The sequence below is a fragment of the Centruroides vittatus genome, unplaced genomic scaffold (genome assembly GCF_030686945.1).
Source record: "Centruroides vittatus isolate TY-2023 unplaced genomic scaffold, ASM3068694v2 contig_880, whole genome shotgun sequence".
Taxonomy (NCBI): Eukaryota; Metazoa; Arthropoda; class Arachnida; order Scorpiones; family Buthidae; genus Centruroides; species Centruroides vittatus.
The window spans coordinates 131,369-151,415 of NW_027122572.1; the positions used below are offsets into that span (position 1 = coordinate 131,369).

The following is a 20,047-nucleotide window of genomic DNA, read 5'->3' on the forward strand; positions in this document are numbered from 1 at the left end:
TTTGTTGTTCTTTTCTTTGTGTTTCTTTTACAGCTTCCTCAATGCCTTTTTTAAAGTTTCCTCATTTCCTTTCCAGTTTAATTTCTAGATTTAGATTTGTTTCACTTGAAGCGTTTTGTTCAGAATTGTTCTTTCCTTGTAAGATTTCATTATTTTCTAGTTCCTTCCATTTTCCTTTTATTTTCTCTTTGAAAATGGTCCTGGTCTTTGAACAAATTTTACAAAATTTTGAACGCCATATTTGCTCCAGTTGCCGTACAATAACTCGATTTCCGAACAAGCTACTCGAAAGAGACGGCCAGCGATGGTCAACTTTCTATTCTTCCTATGTTAAAGAAAGTCGACGACCTGACCAATAAACAACAGGACTACAGATTCAGTAGTGGGGCCGAAATTCGCCTGGCATCATTACACATTACAACACGAACCATTGATGTCGTTGTTGTTATTCAAATTAGATTTCAATGTGCATGCGAGTAAGATACTACTTCCGGTTTTCGGTACGCGTCACAATTCGATTTACATCAAATTAATTGATAAAAACCACGTTAATTGACTTTCGCGTAATATAAATGACATCCACGAATCTGTGTTTAAAGGTGCTTAACTAAAATTAAACAACAAAAATTTATTAATATAATATTATATATTACAATATTAATATTTAATTTAATATTTATTAATACCAAGTAGCCAGTTAATTAAAACTAAAAATAGTAAAATAATACTTAACTCTGCTATTTCTGGAACCGAGGAACTGAAACATGTAAACCTAAAATTTAAAATAAAATCAAAATGATTTATTTAAATTAAAATTAAACGGGAAATTATTTATTGTGACATAGTCTGCAATTTTTAATCATATTTTTAATTAATTTAATTTATATGCTCTTTACCTCAAATTAGTAGTGGCTTGCCCCTGTACATCATACTTTTCCTTTAACTATAGAATCGTACTGGTCATCTGTCAACATCTTTCAGAGGAGAATTTTTTAATTGAAATAACGTAACTTTCCATGCAAATCGAAAGTTCGTATATAGTTAATCGGGGCCTTCTGCCTCTAAGGTTTCCAAATCTGGTCTCGTCTTTCATCTATTTAACTCCGTGCTTGAGTTGAAGGAAAGACGGGCGGCAATAGGGATTTATAGGTCCAGTATATATATATATATATAATATTATATATAATATATTGCATTTTGAGACATTTTTATGCATGAAATACATCTAAAAAGGTAAAAAGAAGACTTCGTTTTGGGGATAGGAAACGGATTATTTCTTTAAACAGGTGAAGAATGTCACAGTGAATTTTAATGGTAGCACGAACAGTAGTGTGTTTTTGGCATGCCTCCTGTTTATTCGGTGAGCATGGTGTAGAAATACAATATGCTTTGCGTGCTGTTATGACATTACTACACATCAGTGTATGTAAAATATTACAGAATTTATGTAAAATAAGAAAACATCAAGATAAAAGAATTATCTAGAATTTTTAGTAGGCAGAGTTTATTTTTAAATGATTAATACAGAATTGATGATAAATAATTAAAGTAAATAATTATTAATTAATGAGATAATCAATGTAGAAATTGATAACTGAGTTTTTTTTTCTTTACTCGGAAGAATTTTTATCCATTATACTCGCTGGAGAAACTTCTGAACACGATTCTCTTAACGGATTAATAGTTTCGCGTTCCTTTTCCAATAAATACTTCTGCGCAAGAACAGATCTGAGTATCTCCGGTTCAAATTTATCGCGACTCGAATCAATTTCTTCACCTTTCGAGTTTTTGAAAGAATTTTCATGTAAAGAGCTGTTTTTTCCCATATTGGCTAAGGTATTTTCCAGTTTACTCAGGAGTGACGTTCTGTTTTTAAGAGCTGTTTGTATAGATACGCAATTTCTGTCATCTTCAACAAAGTTAATCTTTCTCGAATCATTTTCGTTTGTGTAATTGGTCGAAAATATTTCTGACTCGTCTGTGACGTCAGATTCGGGATTCTCCTTGTAATTACGAGTTATGTGAGGATTAAATCGAACTTCATTACTTACGTTTCTCTTCTTGTCTCTCTTTCTGAAGAAAAACAAACGTTTAGATTGTTTTAAATTTGATTTCAATGGTTCCATCGAGGTGGAGAGTAGAGGTTCTGTTTCCGATTCCGCTTCCTCTTCCACATCCGTTTGTTTGTCGAATTTCATTTGTGTCTGGTATTTGTCGAATAATGTTTGTTTTGTTTTATCATTCGTCCAATAAATTCTTTCTGTTTGGGTTGTTTTATCCAATTTATCGAAGTTGGGATTATGACCATTATTAAGGCCACTAACAAATGTCTTCTTATTCATCGGAATGCTTAAATTTTTACGTTCCGGTCTCTTCGATATTTCTCGGTCGATTTGGGCCGAAGTAACTTTACAGATCCATATTTCTGGTCGGCGTTTACAGAATTTAAAGAATTTCCTCGTTACGCAGATGAAGACGAATGTTGTTAAAATCGCCACTTCGGTTCCAACCAGGTACAAAAATGCACGATATCTGTTCCCCAAATCTGGAGATTGGGGATGTTCTTGGAGTTTTGTAGATTGTGAGTTGCTGTTATTGTATGTTGTCTTATTAGAGCGGTTTGCTACGTGAATGTCGTCATTCACGTGCTCTTCGTCTTCCACTTTCTTTTCGTATTTTCTTATATCGTCATTTATCGGATAGATTTCCTGACTACGATGATTTAAAAAATTCTGGCGAGTGTTCTCTACCCCTACATCGTCTCGTTGTATGGCATTAACCGTGTGATATTCTCGATCGTTTCTATCAGGAAAAATTACGGTATTTACTCGCCTCTTTAGTTTTTTAGGTTTCATGTTTTGTAGTATGTCTTGATTGTTAAATATACGCCATTCTTTATAATGCGGAGCATGGAAGTTGGTAAAGAATGTCTTCCTTGTCGATAAAGTTTTCGAGAAAATTCTGTATTTCAAATCTGGCTCCACACCTTGATTTTGCTTTAATGATTTCTTCACTATTGGAGACGTTTCTTCGAAGGGTCTTATTAAATTCGTCTTTGATAAATTTATTATAATTTGGCTCCTTCCATTGAAGTGTGCCTTAAGTTTCTCGTATCGAATTGGAAGTTTGTTATTTTCCAATTCGTCTGCTGGGTGAGATTGGTCGCTTCTGGTCAAATATATTCCTCTCGCATGAATTTCGATTCGAGAGAATGAGAAGATAAGTGCAAACACACAGAAATTCATGGCTTTCGAAAAATTCGCAGAAAACCATATCAACAATGAACTGTCAACAATCGTAAAATTTTCTTTATTAAATGCGTTACAATGTAGCAATATTTTAAATGCAGAAAATTTGCATGTAACTTTTATATCAGTAAATTCTATTCATAATTTAAATTTTAAAAAAACAGCCGGTATTCAGTTAGAGAAACTCTAGTTACGAGATTTTATTAAAATAATCTTTTTAAAGTATTTTTTTAAATAAAATGGCAAAAAATTTAATTTTAGGGTAGAGACGAGTTTTATAAAAAATTGCAAATGCTAATAACGAGTAAAATCTTCTGACTCTACTCTAGATATGACAAGTTCAGTGCCGGATTAACCAATTGACAAATAAAACAAATGTCTAGGGTCCGTAATTCGTAGGGGCTCGGCTTCAGTACAGAACTTTTCTGTTTTAAAACGAATTAAAAATTATTTAAGAAATTCAATAGGACAGGAAAGACTAAGGTCTTTAGCATGCTTGCTATAAAAAAAAAAAGATACTCTTGAACGGCTAGATTGCGAAGATATTATTGATCAATTTTCTGAAATAAAAATCCGAAAACGAAAAATTTAATTTTTTAAAGGCTGATGAATGACTATAATTATATCTTCTTTTGACCAGAAACTCTTATATTCTCTGTTATTAATAAAAATTTTAAGTGACATTTAAGATTTGTTTAGAAGCAACTTATTTAAATGAGGCCCCAATTTAAATTTTGTATATGGCCAGCTAGAGGCTTGATTGATTGAGTTACGGTTAGGCAGTACCTATACGGCTATGTCGCCCCGACAGTCTTAATCCGGCACTGGACAAGTGACCTCTATCTTTTCAATCCATTGACAGTTAACCACCAAAATTTAATAGCATCAATTCTCTGAACTTCCTTGCAAAATTTCAGATTTTCGACAAAAGGCACAGATATTAAGCTTTTAAAGTGAGGAAACAAAACCGAACACACACCAACATCCATTGAATCGTTGCAAATGAAATGGTCATTTTTTAAAATTTAATCTTTCCGGCCTTGTAGTTCAACTTTTTCTTACGCGAACAGTACTGTATGTTTGCAATTGGAAGAGCACACATATCATATATGAATTTAAAAGTGTAATCTCATTTATATTGCGAGTTTAACATGTTTAAGAGTACTTTTTCTAACGGCATGGAAAAAAGGAAATTGAATAATTTTCTTTTTCGTGTATAAGCAGGTACTGTACATAGGGCAGCTGAAGAAACCCGAAATACCAATAAAACTTTTAGTGAAGGTTCTGAGGAGCAGACCACCAGGCATTGGTTCAAAAAATTTCATTCCTGAAATAAAAATCTCAAAAATCAGAATTGAAGAATGTCATCGATTCAGAACATCAGCTGACTGTTACGGAAATCCCGAGGTTGAACATATTTAGTGTTACCACCCGTCCGGTTTTCACCCGGACAGTCCGGGAATTGACTCACTGTCCGGGTGAACTATTAATTTGTCCGTGAATTTCGTAGAAATTGTGAAATTACGATGAAACAAAGTTCTTGCAAATATTGTTATAAATTTACACCAGTTGAACAACGAAAGAGCTCACACTCACTGAAACTTATCTGCCATTCCGCCATGTTACTCTGTTTATGCTGACGTGTGACGCGCGACCTGCCTCTCGACCTTTCTATCTTTTATTTATTTATTTTTTTTATTTTTATTTTTGCTTGTATGTTACTCCTACGCAAGTCCCTAGTCCCTAACTGTAACTGATTTAGAACCAGCATGCACGTTATTCTTCGCATTGTAAATGACATTGCGCATGCGTCAGGAACTTCTGTTCGAACACACCTGACTTGCTGTCCGGGTCAGCGATTTTGTAAAGGCGGCAACACTAAACATAGTGGACATTATTCAACCATTCTCGACATGTTAGGGAAAGTCAAGAAGCTCGACAAATGGGTACCACACGCAGTGCCGTCTTTAGAACGTAAGGGGCCCTGGGCCAGGACCAAGAAAGGGCCCACCTTAAGGAAACAGAAACAATAGTATATTGCAGACCTAGGGATGCATTATTTGTTTCCTCCCGTGGAGTATATACAATTTTCACTTCCCTCGGCCAGGAAGTGGAATTTTCTTTCTGCGCAGCGGAAAGAAAGTACCGTTTTCGGCCGAGGTGTGGTGAATAAGAAGTATCAAAAATTTTTTAAGTTTTCTTACTCTAAGAATAACAAAAATTATTATTTTAAAAATTAAGTTAATATATTAATCATTGAGTTTTTAATTTTAATCAAACTTCAATTAACCTATTTTTTATTTGTAACTTTATTACTTTCGGATTAGGGACCCTGCCCTAAAGACGGCATTGACCACACGAACTCAGTGAGAGAGAGATAAGGAGCATCATTTGGAGGTCTACAATTCTTTAGTATTCGTCGCAAAAATGAAAGTATTCAAATGAAATTCTTCCCCATCCACCTTATTCTCCAGATTTTCACTTTTGTTTTTTATACATTTGGGCAATTTTTTGGCAAGGAGAGTCTTCACGGAAGAGGACGTAATCAAAATACTTTTAACGACTTTTAGATTTTTCATTCTCGTGATTTCTATCAAATTGGCGTTAATGCATTTCTATTGCATTGGGAAAAGTGTATTAATATTGGCGGAGACAATTTTGATTGAATATGTAAGTTTTAAATTAAAACAATAAACGTTCAAAGTCAGAAGTAAATTTCATTCCATTTTATTTGCAATAACCTAATATAATAGCCGTGAAAGCAAAAAATTGTTTTTATAAGATCCTCTATGTTACATGAACATTTTGCAGTATTTTCCAATACATTGCTATGAATTTTCAGTTACTATTATTTTTTGGTTGTCTTGATCAAATTAAGTCTTAGTTTACTGCGTTATGGATTACACTGTAAGCCCATATCAATAAAAATTGCTATAGATTGAGAATTCATGGTTTTTTTGAGTCGTTTGAACAATAATTGCTTTTCCAAATTTAGAAACGGAATATGTTTGATTAATGTGAAACATTTGTTTAATGATTTATGAAATAGTTTTAATCAGGCTCAGGTCTTTAGAATTGGTTAACTCAAATAATGGACACAGAAAGGCTCCAAAAGTTACTTTTATGTAAAAAATATAATATGAAAGTAATAAGTTAAAATTTATTTTATTTGATGTAAAAATCTGTTTATTATTATTATTTATTTTATTCTTGTTTTTCTAGCGTTCCCAAAAGGGAAAGTTTCACATTTGTGACTAGTAGGTTCCCATGTCATCCATTTCAGTTGGTTTTTATTAATATTGCATCCCAGTTAATACTAAAAATATCTTATTTAACATTCCAAAATATAAATCGTCATCGATACTATTAAGCTATTGTGTTTTATATTCAGTAAAAGAAATTCCTCTAACATTTTAATATAATGAAAAATCACATTAATTTACGTGAAACGATTTATTTTATCTAATAATAGCATTAAACGTCTTTAATTTTAACAACAATTATTCGTTTCTAATTATTTTGCGAGGGTGAAACAAACAAAAACGAAAGAAGAAATAAAAACATTAAATTGTATATTAGCTTACCCAATCCAATTTGTCAATCACTGGACCAAAACTGTGTGAAAAAACAGGATTCAACAACAAAATAGCTTAACGAGTTCAATGACGTTCCGTTTTGATACTACATTTGTTACAGCATCAAAACGTAATCACGAATTCATCAGCATCAATTCCCCTATCTACAAATCTTTAAGTGAGATTTAGTAAAATATTTAAAAAGTTATTATTGCTTAATCGTTATTTATAACTAAATATATCTTGATTAATTTTTTTAAAAATATAATTAAACATGAGGAGGAATCAACGAAGCTTCCAAGGATTGTAAACACGTCATAACGACGTCACTGTTATTCAGTAGGATGTTTTTATTATCAGAGGTCAAAGCCGTGTCTTTAATGGATTTCCAAGAGAAATTTCACATGTGTTCACTGATGCTGAATTAATGTAACATGAGATATCCACTAATTACAACATTATCACTATATACAAAAGAAAATATACATTGAAAAATATTTTTCATGCTAGAAAAAAAGTTTTCCCAAGTGTGTAAATGATGTGATGTTAATTTTATGTCTTAATTTAAACCATTAAACAATTTTATTGATAACAAATCAATACATTACTACATGAAAATATAATTAGAATATTTTAATATATAAAGATATAATTTTTAACATTATTTTAACAATTTTTATATGACTAGAATATTAATAAAAATATCAATTTTTAAATAATAATAATTCATTTTTATACATTGAAAAATACATTTTAACATTAATAATATATATATATTTTAAATTTTATTATAGAACTTTAGAAAAATTTTTTATTATGAAACAATAAAAACAATTCAAATTTAACAATATTTTATGAAATATTCAAAAGTTAATATCAAGAATAAAATAATATATATATAGGTACAGTACATATATAAGAAATTGCTATATTTTATAATGATTTAACTGAATATTAAAACATTATCAAAATTAAAGCAGGTAAAACTGTATAATTTTTAATGTAATAATATATATAAAATTTAAAATTTTGAATGATATCAAAAAGTTTAATACATAGTAATATTATTTTTTCCACACTTTATATTTCTGGATACTGTATTGGGTCTATATTTCAAAATTTGATATAGCTGAATCATCTTTTTCGTGATTTATTAATAAAAAATTATAATTAATTCTTTGGCTAAACAAGTCTCATGTTTAGTAATAATTGAAGATTTTTGAGAGTTTTCCTCCAGATCTCTAAAAAGGAAGTAGAGGAAGCCTAGGTGCTAAATGCTTGCATGTAGAGAAGGATCATGAGGTCTGGGTATATAGTGGGTTAGGCCTGCCATACCTTCCTTCCACTCAATCTATTATATTTCTTTTCTCTCCTTTTATGAACTTGAAGTTACTTTTCTAGACTCCAGAATTAAAATTTTATTATATAGTCTTAGTCTCCTGCAAAGGACCATATCTAGTGCCACCATCCCATTTTTCCCTCCCTCTTGATGGTCCTGATTAAATGAGAAAAGTACCATACTTTGTACTCTTTTATTAGATAGTAAATAATTGAAAAATGTTAGCATTAATACTACTAATAGTGATATTAATGCTAATATTAATTTTTAAAATGTTCAAAAAAATTGATGTTTTATTCATTATTGGTGTATGTACTGTACAAAACTATACTGTAGAGTTTGGCATCTGAAGACAATATAAAGTATACAAATTGTCTTTGGATTCCCCTTGACATACTTTTGGTCTCTTCTCAATTTGAAACCTTTCTCTTCCAAATTAAATCAAAGGATTTGAAACCAAGGAGACTCAAAACATTTATCATTAGGGCTGTCCATGTGTACAGTTTAAAGGAGAGAAAGGGTTATGAAAATTATATCATTGTACACAATGATGAAGGAAAGGATTGAGGCATAGTCTATACGGGCATTTTCTAGTGTATTTGGGGCATATGAATTTGTACTTATAAGCCTATTTACTAATCATGTAAATCAGTTAGAAAATAATTGTATAACTTTTTAAATCATTTCTTCAAGGCTATAAACTACTATAGATGTAATTAAAGGAAAGAGGGCTTGCCAAAAATACATCATTGTACAAAACAGGGAGAGAGAAGCTGAAAAAATGGCTCAAAAACTATACAAGGTAATTAATGGATGCCTCTATACTGAATCTGAGAATGTCATTAGTCAAAGAATTAATTATAACTTTTTATTAAAACTAGTAGAAATAAAACCCAAAAAGTGTAAATTTTTAAAATTAAAATTCTTCTGTTTTTTTCATTTAATCTGAAAAATATTTCATAAAATGATCAAAATTTATTATTTTATTCTTGAAAAAGCATTTGAAAAATTAAATTATAATAGTAAGCTTTAATAATAATAGTAATTTGAGTTATAAAATATTTATGATTAAATATTCCATGATAAAAAAATTAAACTTTGCTTACATAATTTTGTTTTAAAACAATATTAAGTTCTTATAATTACATTACCATTAAATGACATCACAGATAACAATTTAATATATAAAAATTTATTATTATAAAAAGTTTAAATACCATATACTTTCAAAGATAAAATCTCAAGCTGAATATTAATATATCTGATTAAGAATTATTCAAATGATTATCAACAAAATCAAGATATATACATAATTCACTTAATTATTAAACAAAAGAAATGGAATTAAATATAGAAATATTAAAAAATTGTTATACAATATTATTTAAATGTATAATTACATTAAAATAAACTTATTTCTTTTTAATATGAATAGTGAGATTTATTAACATCAATATATATTTATGAATTTCAAATTCAAATAAAACAATTTTATTATTATAAACTAATAATTTTAAAACAACAAATTAGAAAGTACATACATTTCAGTTATTTATAAACTAAATAATATTGGAATGTTGTAACAAATAAAATCAATATCACGTTGTTGTAAAATTGTATCCTTAAAAATCATATTCCGAAACAACTATTTTAATGAAAGCAAGATGTCTTGAAAGCGGAGGACGATGGCTTGATTGTGAATAAAGAATTATTGACATTTCTAATTTTAAATTAAGTTCTAGTGGTCCTATGAGTGGTTGCATTAAACGAAGAGAACCTGTAGAATTTTATATAATTAATAAAGTAAAATAATAATGCTTTATATCAAGGATAACACAGACATAGATTATTTTAATGATTAAGATTATATATCATTCAAAACTTAGACTATTATATACAAGTTATATGATTTAAATTAAAATGTTTAATTAAGAACACAAATTTGAATCTTATGATGAGCAATCAGAAGTTTATGTAATGCAAAATATAATATATATAAATTATATGAATTTAACATCTTCAATAAGTTGCAGTACAGAGTAGTTACAGTTCCTATGTATGTGATCATGTCTTAAGTAAAATCATGTTGTTCATGTGTATTTGAGAAGAGACAAGATTTAAGGCATAAAGAAAAGATTTTTATATAGGTTTGATAAACATAGCAGATTGAAGACGAAATAATTTCCAACATGAAGAAAATGTTCAGAACATATGAAAAATTAAAATTTGTTTAAAGAATGAAGGAGATCATATATGTAACTTTTAATTACAATACATTTTAAATAATTAATATAATTTTTTTTTTACTGTCAATAATATAGTATTTTTTGTAATTATATATATTTGTCATTAAAATTTGATATTCACATTTTGAACTTTTTAAAAGCAAGTACTTTTGTGGCCCGTTGGATATACTTAAAATTCTAATTTGGCCCATTAGGAAAAAGGATGGACAATCCTGGACTAGATATATTCAGTCCTGCCCCTAACTATCATTGTCAATTTAGTTGAACCTATGATAGGTATGGAAAATAAGGTTCATTTGCACCCATAAGACAGAACAGGTTAAGAAAAAAAACTGCATTGTGGATAACTAATCTTTAAATACATTTAAATATAAGTCTGTATAATTTTTAAAAATTAAATTAAAAATATCTACATAAAAGACATTATGTAATAGAATATATATGTATATATAATTTCATACCAACTCCTTTTCCTTTAAGTACATCAAAAATTCTTCCCTCATTCCCTTCCAATATTACGTAATTTGTTTGAAAAGACACTGAATGATCTCGAGTTACAGCTCTCATTGTTGTCAAAATGATTGGAGATGGTAAAACTGGAAATGACGGAAGTGCAATACTCTGATACGTTAAAGTTTGGGTATTATTAAGTACACAATCAATATCATTTGAACGACAAAGCTTTTTACATAAAACTGTGGCTTCCTTTAGTAGCAGTCTGCAAAATATCATACTCAATGTTAATCAAAAAATATATATAATGTGCATAAATAATTTAATGCAATAAAATGATACTAACCTCAAGTTTCTATAATAATTATTGAATATCTTAAAGAATAATTACTTTAACAGTAATAGCAATAACAGAATATAAACATTAAATATGTGTCTTAAATAATTTCATATAAGTATATGAAAATTTTCATATTTATTGAAATTTATGATTTTTAAAAGTAAATGGCAAGTATAGTAACCTGATTAAAATATTGCAATGAGGAAAGAATCAACCTTTAATGTCTGGCATAAAGCACAAAACTGTAAAATCATTATTGTCCTTTTTTTATTCTAAACATGAAGATGGCTCTTTAAGGCAAGTGAAAATATTTTTCTTCTTCTGATTTTTATGCTATATATTAAATGCTAAAGGCTGATTGTTTCCTTTTTAAAAATAATTAAATTGCTCCAATTTTTAAAATAAAATATGTAAAATGCTAAGGTCTAGTACTTTATGGTTAGACCATAACATTTCTTTTTAGATGTTATTTAAAATGAAATAATGTAGTTATCTTATACAGATATATTCAGAGTATTTTTTAATGTTCATAAAAATCATAAATGAATACATTTTATAAGACATTATACTGTGTATTAATTCAAATATCTAATGATTGATTTTATTAGGTTATATTTAGGCTAAATATCAACTCTAAATATAGTCTGATATTTCTGGAAATTATTATAATTGGGTTTGTTATTAACTGCACATATTGTGTACAGTTTTATAATATATTGATTGATATAGAAATAAATTATAAAATACTTGTATTTTTTTTAATAAATAATTCTAATTATTTTGCATTAATTTTTAAAAATTAATTTAAAAATTACAATATTCTTATAAAAAATGAAATTTTTAAAATTATAACTTTATTGCAATTTTTAAGTAATTTATTTTAATTAAATTATATTTATTAATAAAATTAAATGATCAGATAATTTTGATTATACAAACATGATTTGTTGCAGTAGAAATATATTTTTTATAATTTATAACTTCTATCTAGAACACATAAATATCTTTTATATAACACAGTATTGATTATATATTTTAATTACAATAATAGTAATAAAAGTGAATTTCCTGATAGAACACAATTATTATATTTTAACTGAGCAATAAATTATTGACACTTGACCTTGGCATAATTAGTAACATGCACATGGTTTTTTTATTAAGGAAATTAAATACTCTTAACAATATATTAATGAGTTGAATAGTCTTCAATAAATTACAGAAAATTTTTAAATATTTTCTATTGATTAAAATTTATTTCAAATAATTTATAATTCTATTACAAAATGCTGATAGTTATCAGAAAAATCTTATAAATAATACTGTCATTTATAAAACATCAGTTCTTGATTATTATTAAATCATTTAAAATTAATTATAAATTATTATGTTACAGAATGAGGTAAATGTTTTTAATAAAAATTTCAAAATAAAAAATTAACAATGTGTTCTTTTAATAAAATTATGAACCAAATATGATTTTGAATAATTAATATTCATAACGTGTAACAAATATAAGTATTTTTGCAATGGCAGTTCCCCCAAAGAGTCCATTATGATACATTTTCATTATTAATTCTAGTTCTATATCTTGAGGACCAGGTATAGATCTTGCTATTGATAACATCACTTCATTAAATGCTGTCCTACGAATCTGAAAATATTCTCTAGACGCGGGATTGATGCCTTCGGGAGCCCGAGCACTTTTCAACTCTAAGGCAAACTGTACTGATGTAAAAGAAAATCTTGGCCCTCTCATGGTAAATAAATCTAATTGACCTGAAACTGGTATTTGCATGTTGGAGACAAGAGTAATGAAATTGAATGAATATGAGAGAGGTGCTTTTAAACATTCAGCATCTCCTTGTCGACAATTTACCACAGCTCTTTTGCATCGACTGAAACAGAAGGTAAGGACATTTAAAGAAATCTGCTGTTAATTTTAATATAACATATTAATAATTTAGTAATAACGGGAAAGGCAAATTTACACCAAAATTATTTTAAATTATTTATATTAAAAATTTATAATTAAAAATTTTGAATAAATATATTAAGAAATTGTTTGTTTTTAATTAAATTTTCAAAGTTTAAAGCATTGGTGCAGATTTCTAAATTTGCCATTCCTTCTATAAATAATAAAGCTTAAATATGAATAAGTTTATGAGAAATTAATAAATATAAAATAAGAATATTTAAACAAAATTATAACATGCATTCATTATTTTTACTGTAGAAATAGAAGTAAATGCATTTTGCATACCGTTTATAATAATTGTATACTGTATCCTTTTAAATTATGAAATCAGTTTAAAATAAACAGAATAGAATTTTAGAGAACAAAAAATGTAGAATAAATACAATTAATTCAAAGTTTTCTATAATCACAGAAATACTCAAGATCTGCTGTATATCTGTCTATTACAGTGTTAAAATGATGGAAATAGCTATTTAATAATCTCTATTATTATTTGATTATCTCAAGAATGGTGTTCTTAAGAATATGGATATAATTTTAGAAAAAAAAGTTTAAATTTGTAATTAGAAAATTAATTTTGTGATCAGTATGGCCCAAACCACTACTACTAATATGTCCACAATTGAAAAGTGATGTATGTTCAGCTTGTTTATAACCTTGCTGTATTTATACAAAAAAATACTTGCAAAGTTATGAAAATTCTTTGTCCTCTTATTAAATAAGTTAAATAAAAAAAATAAATTAAATTTTTAACAAGTTAGGAATCTAAAAATGTAAAATAAAGCTTCCTTATCATAATTTTGTGATGAATATTTTCTCAAAAAAAATATAGAGAAAATATAATATAAATATATATCATCCTTGAAATATAAAAGAAAACCTTATTTTTTTCTAAAGTACCTTTCAGTCACCATTTTAACAGTCCTGGAAATTTAGCAGAACAAGGATCCATTTTTAAGAATGAAAATGCCTTTTAATATAGTGTTTATTTTAATTGATGTATTAATAACTTCAAATTGAAAATTGGGTCTAAAAAATCTTTCATTCTGAATTCCATTCTGAATGCAGTAAGTTTGAATCTCAATAGGAATGGAGAATTTTTAGATGCTTTATGAAAAGATATAATATGTCTGTCTCTTCTAGAAATTTTAAATTTCAAGACTGTTCTCTTACTAAAGTAGATGGCAATCACTTTCAGAGCTATTTAAAAACTCACTAGTAGTATAAGAAATTTTAATACCTTGTACAGCTATTAACAGTAATCACACTATATTAGTTTTATTTTTGTATAATTATGTCTTAATAATAATAAATTGTTTAAATTATTGTTTAAAACCTTCTTTCCATACAACAAATTTGTCTGACTTAAACTATTTTAAAATTCATTTAGTTTAAGGAATTCTTGTAATTTGATAAATTTACAAGAAAGTTTTAATAATTTCATGAATAACTAAATATCTATCTCTTAACTGGATAAAACCAATCACACTTCATAAAAATAATTATTTATATTCACATGTAGATATATGATATATTTTATATTACAAATATGTACATTTTTAAAATTTATTTTTTAGTTAAAAATAAAATCTATTATAACAAAGATAATTTTTACTCTATATTTTAAAATATAATACATACTTTCGATGGTCAGGATCTCGTATATAATTGGGTGGACATATAATAGCATTACATCTATATCCACCACGAACATTGAGACAAACTTCATTTTCTCCTCTACAAACTCCTTGTTCTTCACATTCATTAATATCTGTGTAAAATAATGAATTAAATAATGAATAATGTATCTGATAAATTAAAAAATATTTTAGTTGCAAAATTTTTTTATAAAATATCTATATAATAGAACAAATGTCATTATAAATGTTTTTACTTTAAACATTGGCACAAACTAGTGAAAACTATGTTTATATCCATCATAATATTACTGGATTATTATAAAAGATACATTAAAGCATTTGCATATATCTTTTATAAAAATTAAGGCATGTAGCCTTCTCTTTTATTAAAAAAAAGCTAAAGTCTTTTAATAAAAATACTGTAAAGAATAATGGAACAATGAATGTTTCAATGACTTTCTATGAAGAGTAATAATGTACACTCAAATCTAACATGTTTATGTTTAGTTCAAGAATGGAAAAAAATAACCACTTGTGTTATCTGACATTGACACTTGGTACCCACTAGGCTGTTCCTTCAATAATAATAATATTTTTAATATACTTTGTAACTGTTTTCAAAATTTTTTGTAATCATCTAAAATAAAATTGTTGAAAATTACTTCCATTTTAATGTATATTAATAATTTAACATAACATTTCTATTCTTTTTGATTTCAAGATTGTTAGTTTTATTCATTTAGGTTAAAAATTATAATTGTAATATTTAATGGTTCAAGTTATTTGATTAAAGGTTTGCAGAAAAAATCATATTTACAATTAATTTTGTTTGTTATGCTTTTGATTGTTAATTCTGTAATTTTTATTTACAGTATTTATTTAGTTATGGATATTTATAAAATTATAGTGTTAGGTTGTAGATTTTGAACTTTGACTATATCTGATTTACTGTAATTTTATTTCATATTTTTACCTTGACATGTTCTCTTGTCACCAGATAACCGATAACCATCAGGACATGCACAAGAATAAGAACCAGGCTCATTAAGGCACAATCCCATACATAATTTACGTCTTCCTTCATACAGTTTACATTCATCTACATCTAAATTTGAAAAATAAATATTTAAATTGACATATTATAATGAACAATTACTTAGTTATTTATTATAGTAATACTTACCTTTGCAGGTCCGGTTATCTGATTCCAAGGAATATCCTTGTTCACAAGTACATTGATAAGATCCCCAAACATTAATGCATTTTTGATGACAAAGATTTGGTGTTTCAGAACATTCATCTATATCTAGAAATTTAATTTATTCATGTATTTATTATTTTATTTCATAAAAAATAATTTTTTAATGAAAAGTTAAAGGTTTTAATTAGGAAAATCTCAAATTATAAGTAAATTAAGAAATCTGCAGAATTAAAATTATCTTTATTATAAACTTACCTAAACAATTTCTGGCATTTTCACCCTGTCGAAACCCAGTTTTACAATTACATATATAAGATCCTATAGTATTTTGGCATTCCGAATTCACTGAACAAACTTGACCATGAAAACGAACACATTCGTCAATATCTGCAAAAAATTTTTTCTTAATAATACAGTTCTTCATTTAAAATTTTTAAATTTAGTCTTTAAATTTTAAACCTGAGGCAATAAATTAATGTAACCTCAATTAGATTACATCACTAACATAGATTTATAGATATGATATAAATTAATTAATTAGAGAGGTTGTGGCCAAAGTTTTCATCTCTAAAACGTGAACATCAAACGTTGAGCACTGCCATCCTGTAAGCCTAGAAGTTTGACAATGGCATTTGGAACATCATTGGAATCATGCTCAACATTCCAAATGCCATTGTCAAACTTCTAGGCTTACAGAATGGTGGTGCTCAACGTTTGATGTTCACGTTTTAGAGATGAAAACTTCAGCCACAACCTCTCTATTACCATTAATTAAATGCTTTAAGAAATGACACTTCAGTTCTACAATTAAGAAAAATTTTGCAGATTATCAAACAGTTTAAACTTATATCCAAATATTTATCAAAAGTCTCAAAGAAAATTACCAGAATGAAAATATGAATATTTATTCTTTGTGACAACATAGAATAATATCAATAAAATAAATGATTATTTAATGGCTAAACTTAAAAAAAAATATATGTAATTTACAATGTATATTATTCATGAAATCCTGAATTTTGAGTTATTTCCAAAATTTAAAAAATTTAATTTCTAATCAACAGGTTAAATAATATTCAAATGCTTCCAAATCAAATAATAAAATATTTAAAAATGAGAAATTACGCTTTGACTGCTTTCACAAATTGTATATATCAATTTGAATAATCTGTAATTCAAAACTTTTTCTGTTATTCGAATTTTCATATTTAATAAATTTTAATATTCAAAATGACAAAAGATGATGCAAAATTTCAGTTGTTTGAAAATAATATTGTTTATATTTTTCTGAGATAAAAATTTATTGTATTAAACATGCCATTATGCATATTATTTATAATCATTATTTGAAATCACTCATATGACATATTATTTATAGAAAATAATATAGGAGGTTAGGACATGTTCATGCAGTGTGGAAAATATATGGACTGGTGCTGGCACCTTATGAATATAAAGAGACCAACTGGTGCCTCTGAAAATATCATTATTTTCCAATGGTCTATCTACCTCTAGAAAATAATCAACAAACGATTTTTTTTAACTTATGATAAATTGAAGATTTAAAAATTTTATTAAATAAATATTCTTTATTTCTAAATTGTCACTAAAATCACTTCTGAAATTATTTACTGAAGATAATTTATATAAATTATATATTCTAAAGGAAAACATAAGTTCAAACTGAAAATTTTTCTTTTGTTGTCAACTCTTTTTCCTTTAATGAATACTATAAGAGTTTAAAATAAATATCAAAATGCACAGTTCACTATCAACAAAAATAAATCATAGATCTTACTAATGAAAATAGGACATTCTTTCATTTTGTCATCTAGATACTTCTACTAAATTATAGTTTAGTCAATTATATTCTCATATTCTCAGAAATAGCTAATGGAACTAAAATAATGAAATTATAGATAGATATATTATTATACTAATGTTTTTATTAAAGGAAATAAGGATTTTTCAATATTTAATGTTAGTACAATTTTCCACAATTTTTTAATGTTGATTTAAATGATTCATGTGAACTCTTCTTAAACTTGATTTAAAACAAAAATAAAAACTGTTTTAAGTTTGAAATTAAAGCTTAAAATATTTTATATTAAAATTTTATAAATAAATTTTGAATACATTATTTTAATTTAGTTTGATTTCCTGAAATCAAATTGAAATATTATGAAATGAGAATAGTAATTCTTCATATATCAATTAATATTACCTTCACATTCTCTTTGAGAATTCATTAAGTATCCAGTTGGACATTCACATATATAGCCACCGGCCCTGTTCCGACAGATTTGTTTTGCACCACATTCATGAGTTCCACGAGAACATTCATCAATATCTGAAATAATTTTTATTTATTAATAATAAATTAATTTATATATTACAATCAAGAGTCTGTAAATATTCATGGATCTTTACACTTTTATATTATATTTTTAAAAATTTATCTTTTATTCTTCAAATCAATGTTTAAAACATAATTATTTAAAAATCCAGCAATGAATTGCATAACTTAACTGGTAACAACATTTAAAATTGCATGTAATACCATCTGTTTTCATATTTTTTTAAAAAACTTTTTATATAATTAATTATTATAAAATGGCAAAAAGCTTAATTTTGAGGGTAGATATGAATTTTATAAAAAAAATTGTAAATGCTAATGAGTAAAATCTTCACTGTCTGATCCTGTTCAAGATGACACATGATTCCCTCTAGCTACCCATTCTCTCAACTTTTAAATAACCAAAATTTAATAGCAATGAAATCAAATTTTGCAAGGAGATTTGTGTAATTTCAGTGATTTTCAATAAAATGTACAGAACTTATTAAGCTTTCAAAGTGGTGAACAAAATAATGCTCCACACACATCCATTAACATCCATACATACAGAAAAAACTCCATCCTTTTCACATTTCTCAACATTTCAAGGTTTAGATTCCAAAACTGTAAAAATCTAGAGGGATCATTTTTGAACTTATTGCCATACTTTCCCTCATTTATGAATAACAGCCAGGAAAGTAAAAATCATTATGAAAAAACAGTACAGACAATCATTCATGATCAGATCTTTTATGCAGTTTTACTTTTTGTGATTTTTTCTAGAAGATAACAAAAAATAAATAAATTACTTTTCATAAGTTATATATATTTTTAATGAGTAATATTTTTGAACTTCAATTCATTTTCTGCTTTACAATTAAACACAGAATTGTATATTTTTAATTTTTATTACTTAAAAGCATAAAATTAAATATTATAAACATTTATTTAATTATAAAGAATCTGGTGACAAACAAGAAAATTTGAAAATGTTATTTAAATAAAAATATAAAATTCTAAATATTGGAAACCGATTGGCGTGAATACTGAAATAATCACAAAGAAAGATAAATTGATTATGAAATAAATAAAATCTGAACTTTTCTGATTGAAGTAAGATATGTTTTCACATTATCAAAAGTTGTGTTTAGTATTCAATGTAAAAAAAGTTAAACTCACAGGATTAAATAATTAATTTTGCATTTTTTAAATATTTTTGCCAGCATATTACTTACCTACACACTGATTCCCATATTCATTTACTTCATATCCTCCACCACAAGTTAGTAAGTTCTGACAACGATATGAACCAACAGTATTAATGCAGCGTTGATTTGGGCGACAAATACCAGGATTGACACATTCATTAATATCTATTAACAATTACATTTTATAAAACAAGAAACAATTACCAATAATTATTTATTAAAATTTAAAAAATGTTTAATAATAATCCATGTTACAGTTAAAATATATTACCTATGCAATTTCCATTACTATCAGATTCCATTCCTCTGGAACACGTTATTGTTTGACAAGTACCATCTGACAATAGTTTTTGTCCAGGAGGACATCTAATGCGATCACATCGAAAAGATCCTTCAGTATTACGACAAACAAAACTAGGACCACAATTATGTGTACCTAATCTGCACTCATCATCATCTAAACATGAAATGAATTAGTATAAAA

At 26.7% G+C, this 20,047-nt stretch overlaps 2 protein-coding genes across 4 annotated transcripts in view; both read right to left on the reverse strand.

Moving 5' to 3' along the window:
- Su(H) (recombining binding protein suppressor of hairless) overlaps window positions 1-6,945 on the reverse strand; it is a 119,462-nt gene extending 112,517 nt beyond the window's left edge. The window contains exon 1 of the mRNA XM_067280051.1: window positions 6,833-6,945. The gene's annotated coding sequence lies outside the window, so the exon portion shown is untranslated. The remainder of the gene's footprint in view (window positions 1-6,832) is intronic.
- Window positions 6,946-9,708: 2,763 nt separating this feature from the next.
- The window catches only part of LOC136983327 (fibulin-1-like), a 44,430-nt gene continuing 34,091 nt past the window's right edge, over window positions 9,709-20,047 (reverse strand). The window contains exons 19-27 of one of the 3 annotated variants that reach the window (XM_067280016.1): window positions 19,835-20,020; window positions 19,591-19,728; window positions 18,245-18,370; window positions 16,276-16,407; window positions 16,003-16,125; window positions 15,793-15,924; window positions 14,821-14,950; window positions 10,870-11,126; window positions 9,709-9,939 (exon numbers count right to left, since the gene is read on the reverse strand). In XM_067280016.1, coding sequence (XP_067136117.1) covers window positions 9,785-9,939; window positions 10,870-11,126; window positions 14,821-14,950; window positions 15,793-15,924; window positions 16,003-16,125; window positions 16,276-16,407; window positions 18,245-18,370; window positions 19,591-19,728; window positions 19,835-20,020 — 1,379 coding nt within the window. In that variant the 3' untranslated portion in view covers window positions 9,709-9,784. Of the gene's footprint in view, window positions 9,940-10,869; window positions 11,127-12,147; window positions 13,100-14,820; window positions 14,951-15,792; window positions 15,925-16,002; window positions 16,126-16,275; window positions 16,408-18,244; window positions 18,371-19,590; window positions 19,729-19,834; window positions 20,021-20,047 lie in introns of those variants that run through there. The other 2 variants (XM_067280018.1, XM_067280017.1) reach the window with 2 other exon arrangements.